The sequence below is a fragment of the Heliconius melpomene genome, chromosome 2 (assembly GCF_056956725.1).
Source record: "Heliconius melpomene rosina isolate 202511_hmr_F chromosome 2, ASM5695672v1, whole genome shotgun sequence".
In the NCBI taxonomy this organism is placed as follows: domain Eukaryota; kingdom Metazoa; phylum Arthropoda; class Insecta; order Lepidoptera; family Nymphalidae; genus Heliconius; species Heliconius melpomene.
The window spans coordinates 7,765,418-7,772,157 of NC_140390.1; the positions used below are offsets into that span (position 1 = coordinate 7,765,418).

The window sequence follows — 6,740 nt, forward strand, 5'->3', positions numbered from 1 at the left end:
CTGTAACCACGGCGCTTGTGGGTTCGATTGGCTTTGGTAACTAGACAAAGTGCGACGTTTAGCTCCGTCACTACGTGTAATATCTCATAATCTCATAATTGAACATATTCAGGTTTACGGCCCCTTAAAACACAGGAAAAATGAAAAAGAAAGTCAGTACGATGAAAAGATACGAGCACTTAGGCATCGTTTTTGCCGCACTTCGCATAATCAAAACCTATAGGGCACTTCCCGTGGACGTGAAGAAAAGTGAAACTGAGAAATTATAATATAGAGACTTTAAAGTTAACTGTCTTTGAAACAATTCTATAAAAATCTCATTTTTATAAAAGCAATTGCAATCTCGACCTTTCTGGTTCTCGCGGTCAATGTACAAAATACAATCGGTGTGCTTAACTGGAGAATTTACTCGTTATAGATTTTATTCCGGAAAAATGTATAGACCGAACTTTGTATTACATTTTTTATTATATTTAGATTTGTAATAAGAGTAAGAGGCCAAAGTCGGGTAAGTTCACGAGTATTTGACTGTACATGCGACTGTTTGTGGAGTTGATCCTACTCGAGGATATAAAATATTTAAAATCATATTTTCATTTCTTCGCTCTGGTTTCGAGGCATAGCGCGGCGCTGAGCTCCGTCACTCAACAGGCAAAACAGACAAAAATAATCTCAAAGGACGGTCGCGCAGGAAAACAGTGTGCCTGTAAACATGATGTGAACATGCAATACCTACAGAATTCGCTGGAAGATGGGTAAGGGAGTAAGTATCTTCACACTAATGATCTTCCACTACTGATGTCTGCTAAATATTGAAATAATAATTTAATATAAGAAAATCAGCATTTAATTTTAATAAATGCCTAAGGAGGGAGTGACGATATTCACAAAGTAGCGGGCAACGGCTGGAGCTGAAGATCGTGCCATTGGAGAGGCCTATGTCCAGCAGTGGACGAGGACAGGCTGATGATGATAACATGCCTAACAGGGAACGAACTCACAACCTGGGCCGTGGTCACACACTTGTGTCCCAGCGCCATTAGCCTCCCCAATTTTTTTTAGCCTTTGAATTGTAAGAAGTGAAAAGGAAATAAATAAATACTTAATTTTTTTGACCAAAAGTAATAATGGCATTTAGTTTCAATAGCAAAGACTCCTTCCAATATGGGGTAGCGGTCGCAACGATTTATCCTTATTAAGCAAAGCGGGCGTGAGATTATTTTCTTCTAACAAACCAAATACAATGTAAGTGATGCTGAAAATTGAAGTAAAACGTCTGTAAAACTAGTTCTTTATTGTTTTTTCATGTAAATGGCTTTATGTTGGCTTGGTTTAAGGTTCAAATACCAAAAATAAATAGATTGATTAAATTAAACATCCTATCCTATATTTTATAAAACAAAGTCACTTTTCGTGTCTGTCTGGCCTTTCTAACTCTTCTTCTTCTAAACCACCCAACGGATTTTGATGCGGTTTTCACCATTAGGTCGAGTATTTTTCAGGGAAGGTTTATATATAGTTTATTATTTGTACATTTATGTAAATTAACATAAATAAGATAAATGTGTATAAAGTCCTACCCATTGAGACACTTTCGCGCATGCGCTGCTTTAATGGTAAGTACTACATAAAAAAAACATACTGGAGTATTGTTGCTCTTAATGAGATCTACAAAAAAGTCAGCGACGGCATATTCGTATTTATTATTTATAAATTTGTAAAGAACTAAACAATTATTATTAAATATATTTTTTAGACTCTCATACATAGCAGGGAAGGCAGAGGGAACCTAATGTCTAGACACTTTATTTCCTATTAAGACACTTACGTTCTCTACTTTCCGCTGATTTCTTCAGACACGAAACCACAGGCAAGTATTAGTCTTATTTACAGATACAGTCCTCACTGTTGCAATGACAACCACAACAAAGCGTAAAGACACTAACGTCTCAATTTTCTCCTTATTTTAGAAACATTAGATAAAAGAAAATTAAGGAAAATAAAAAGTCTCAAAATAATCAAGAAGTATTTAATCAACAATCATTTTCAGCTACCAATCAGCAATTTTAATATATTTACTGTGGCAAAGCATTTATATTAATTTGAGAAGAAATTATTCTAGTTGGCAAATGTGATTCATTTTCATACGCAAAAACAAGCCCCATATTGGGTTTGTTTGTAGTTTTATTTCGCTTTTCCTTCTCTTGTTCTTCTCTCAACTTCTTAGCTGATCTCGTCGTTTGAGTCTCTTTGTTAACCTTGGAGAGGTTTCTGGAGTTGGACTGAAAAGGAAAGAATTTTTTAGTCTTATCTATTAATTATAATCAAGGAGAAATAAATTATATAGGTATATTATAAAAGAATGTTATTTTATTTAGTTTTAGCTATATCCTGCACATAGCAGGATAGCCAGAGAGTACCTGGGAACCTAGTATTAAGACATTAAGACACTTTCGTTCCCCATTTTCCGTCAAATACAAACAAACAATTTCAGAGGTCTTTCTACAAACAATTTCAGAGGTCGTCGTGATTTTCACTTCCAAGCTCTGGTAGACTAAGCGCGGTGCTGAGTTCCGCCACTCAATACACGTGTCAAAAATAGGGTGGAAGAGAGTACGTAGTGTTTGAGCAGTAGGTTCCTTATACCTACCATGCTATACGGATAAAAGCGGGAAGCTACTTCTCTTATACAAAAAAATAATATGACTTTTATATTTTTAATCATAGTGGCGCAGAGAGAATATTACCAACTAAATATAGAATGGTTGTGAGTCCAAACCTATTGAAGAAATAATAATATTTAAATTATTTCTTTCCTCGATCTGATAGAGTACTTGAATTTATTGAAAACGCCTTAAATTCGCATGGAATTTGGGAAAGGTAAAAACGCAGTTTCTTACGAAGTCGCTAGGTTCACACTAGGTAAAACAAATAATTATTATACAAATATTTACCTTTTTTCTTACATTATTATTATGACTTTCATTTTGTGACTCATCAATAGTATTAGAAGGCGGAGGGCCGAAGGAAGGGCGGACGGAGGGCAGCGACAAATTTTCTGATGTTTGTCGCCGAGTGGGAGAACTATGTTTGTTCCTCTTGCTGGTTCTACGGGTACTATCTGTGAATGAAAATATTACATACTAGCAGACGTGAGCGTTCAGTTTCACATACAGTTTTATATCAATAACATATTAGTATAGGCCAGTCGTGGCGCTGGGGCACAAGGGTGCCACTGTAAACATATTAGGATGTGAATTCGAATCTCAAATAAGGAATTCATTATATATATTCTCCACTCTGAAAGAAACAACAAACACAAAAAAGAACTACACGTTATTGTTTTTCTTGTTCTTCTTTGAAGTCTCTTAAAATGCGGAAAAAGCGTAATAATGAAAAAATATGTAAAACTTACTTTTAGATGTTGAAGTATCAGTAGATGTCGGACCATTTGAAGACCCATCTACATTAGAATTGGTTCCCCTCCGCCACGTGATGAGTTCTTCGGACAATTGAGCGCAATCTAAGAAAATGGAAATCTTTCATTACAAGTTCGCGCAAATCGCATTTGTGAGGTAATCCTGCACATAGCAGGGTAGGCAAAGGGAACCTCTAAACCCAGTTTTGAGACGTTCCGTTCCACACTTCCCACAGAATTCATAAGGCATTGCGTGCTGAATGGCGGAACATAACGTCGCGCTCTGCCTCAGCCTTAGTTACCAGAGGAAGGGAATATAATGTTATAGAGATTGAAGGACTGCATTAAATTCATGTAGGCCCGATTTCCACTTTTATTGAAATGATTATAATATTTTTAAGATAGATTATATTCTTTAATTTTAGAAATCTTTTATTTATTTAAAAGAGATCTTTCTTTATACCCTCTGGCTCTATATATAGCGTGACATTGAATCCCGCCATTTAATAACGCAAAAGAATTATATTTAAAAAGTATATTTACCATCGTATAAACTGTCTAATTGTTCCTTTAGAATTCTGGCCGCACCATTGACCATCATCGAAGAAGTCCTCAAGGAGAGATGACGTCGACTATTGTCTTCATAGTTGTCCGTCCATTCGGATATGTGTGCGCTAACAAAAGTTAGTTAGTTAAATAATTAAATAACCAGCTTCACGCTGTATCCCGCTCACAGCAGGGTAGGCAGAGGGAACTTAGTGTTGAGACACTCTGTTCCTGACTTTCTTTAAATTTTATTAACAAAAATGTGTTCTTAATTTGCGCAGGTTTAGTGCAGGTTAATTGGCGCAGGGGCACCAGCCTCCGAAGGTTGTGGGTTCGATTCCTACTCGAGGAAATGAAATATTTGATATTCTCATATCCTTCTTGGTAAAAAGGCAAAGCGTGGCTTTGATTTCCACCACTCAACACGTTAATATAAATCGGCGTAAAGTGGGGAAGTGTCTTAATGAGAACGGAGTGTCGTAACACTAGGTTTCTCTTCCTACTCTGGTATATGCGGGATTCAGCGTGAAATTAAAAAAACATACCAAACTTTTCTTAAGTTGACATCGCTTGTATCAGTGTCCACGTTGTTTGCAGCGCGCCACACCGCCCCCATCCTTTCACTATTCATAACACGAATGTCGTAAAACATGGTGTTTCTTCTCCTATTAGTCCTACTTAATATGATTTTTTAATTAAATTAGCTAAATTAGCTAATAAAAGTGAACTCGATGTTATCGTATACTTAATATACTAAGAGGTGATGACGCCGTAATGTCAAATCTTATGAAACTACCCTCCTACACCTCTCGTTCTTTTTCACAGATTCTAAATGCAATCTACTATTTAAAAAAAACGATATAATAATATGAGAAAGCGAAGACTATATAACATTCAGCCTAAGGAAATTGTTAGTGTATGTATATACATGAAATATACCATAGATAACGTTTTTTTTTAATCTATATCTATCAACCTTATTTTTTTTAAATTGAAAAACTATTTTTTTTTCTCCATAATTGTATTCAATTCTACGATTTTTGTGTTTAGTTCTTTATGTATTTTTTATGTAAATATATTATTTATAATTTTATTTTTTTATTATTTATTTTATGTAAAGGCTGTAGTTTTATTTTTTATTTTCAGTAAATTTTTCTTTATTTAATCTAATATTATTTAACATTGTATTTTTTTATCTCTTCTGTGAGATAAAAAATTATGACTATTACATTATTTAAAATAGTAACTAATATTTAATCTATAATTGTTATATTATTTAAAATTGTAATTAATATTTAATCTGTAATCAAATACTTGGCCGCCATGGCGTAGTGAAAATTCTATTGCGAAAATAGAATAAATAAAGTATTTAATCGTATCTAGATCGAACAAAGCGCGGCGTTAAGTTCCGCCACTCAGTGCTGCGTGAAGCTAACAAAAAAAAAATAAAAAAAAAAAATAATACCATTTGATTGGATTTATTTCTTTGGACTCGGGGTTAAAATTGAATTCCATAAAAGAATATAAATGTTGATAAGCAGTGACAGCGCGGTGCAGACCGCCGGCGCCGGTTTCCGAGTCGTTGGCGCGTTAACAATATACGAGCGACATATTGGATTCAATTATTTAAAATTTACTATAAGATATTAAAAATATAATTTTCACACCCTATATTCTATACTTATATAAAATATGAAGAATAAATTATATCCAACTAATATTATAAATTAAAAAAATATCCATCTTTACAAATAATAACAATATTTGTGAGGATTAATGTTTGTTCCATTTTAACGTAAAAACTACTGAACTGATTTAGATGAAACTTATACGTAATAATATTATAATTTATACTTATTAAATTAACAAAATATATAGCTTTATAATATTGTGGGAACTCACGGTTGCCACTCGGGAAAGTACATCCCACTATTATCGAAATTCGCTTTACAATTATAAGCCCCAATGTATAAGTAAGAGCCTTACAAAGGTAAAGCAGCTTAAAGCAAAATATATTTTAAGTTATGATTGTATCAAAAATCATCGATTACAGTTGACCCAACATTATACTCAAACCCCCCAATTAATAGACTACATTTTTTTAAAAAAATCTTAACAATAACTATAACTTATTCTTATTTATTCTTAACAAAAATAATTATGTAGAAAAGACAAAAGACTTAAAAATATAATGTTACATCATTAAAAACTGGCAACAAGTTAAAATTATAAAAGTTAGCAGAGCTCCCAGTGGTGTCCTATTTAAAGCGAACGTAACTTTAATTTGAATCCTTAGATTTTTTACATTCTCTCGTTGTCGTTCAGAAATTGAATTCCACTGTAGACTAACTGTGGTTAATACTTTTTCACAATTTTTAATCTGTAATCTGTAATCGCGATGATTGTGGGTTCTATTTCCATTCGAAGCCATTACCTTAATTATTTTTTAATTTCCTTATTTTTGGATGCCGCTTCTTCGAATTCCTTTAAATTTTTGACTCTAGTCTCTAGTCTCCTCTGTGGTTTTTTTTACTGTTTGCGTATAGATGAAAATAAACTAGTATTGTAGTGAACAATAGGCCCTATCAGCGTCCCATTTTTTTTTCCTTATATTTAAAGTCCCGAGTGGTACAGGCATGTTCCCGCTTTTCGTGGTTTTTAAAGATATAATCTGCTGAGTTTTATAGTAAAATCAACTTCACGCTGTATCCCACACACAGCAGGGTAGGCAGAGGGAACCTTGTGTAAAGACACTCCGTTCCGCACTTTTTAGTAG

At 33.8% G+C, this 6,740-nt stretch overlaps 1 protein-coding gene across 2 annotated transcripts; it reads right to left on the reverse strand.

Annotated features, from left to right (window-relative positions):
* Positions 1 to 2,021: 2,021 nt before the first annotated feature.
* On the reverse strand, positions 2,022 to 4,795 carry LOC146540695 (uncharacterized). 2 transcript variants are annotated; one of them, XM_085204117.1, is made up of 5 exons: positions 4,510 to 4,795; positions 3,962 to 4,092; positions 3,416 to 3,523; positions 2,967 to 3,121; positions 2,022 to 2,282 (listed from the first exon to the last, which is right to left on the reverse strand). In XM_085204117.1, the coding sequence occupies exons 1-5, from the start codon at positions 4,614 to 4,616 to the stop codon at positions 2,076 to 2,078; spliced, it is 708 nt and encodes a 235-aa protein (XP_085060243.1). In that variant the 5' UTR covers positions 4,617 to 4,795; the 3' UTR covers positions 2,022 to 2,075. The 2 variants fall into 2 exon arrangements, with proteins under 2 accessions (XP_085060243.1, XP_085060234.1); XM_085204108.1 differs by having other exon boundaries at positions 2,955 to 3,121; positions 4,510 to 4,794.
* Positions 4,796 to 6,740: the final 1,945 nt, after the last annotated feature.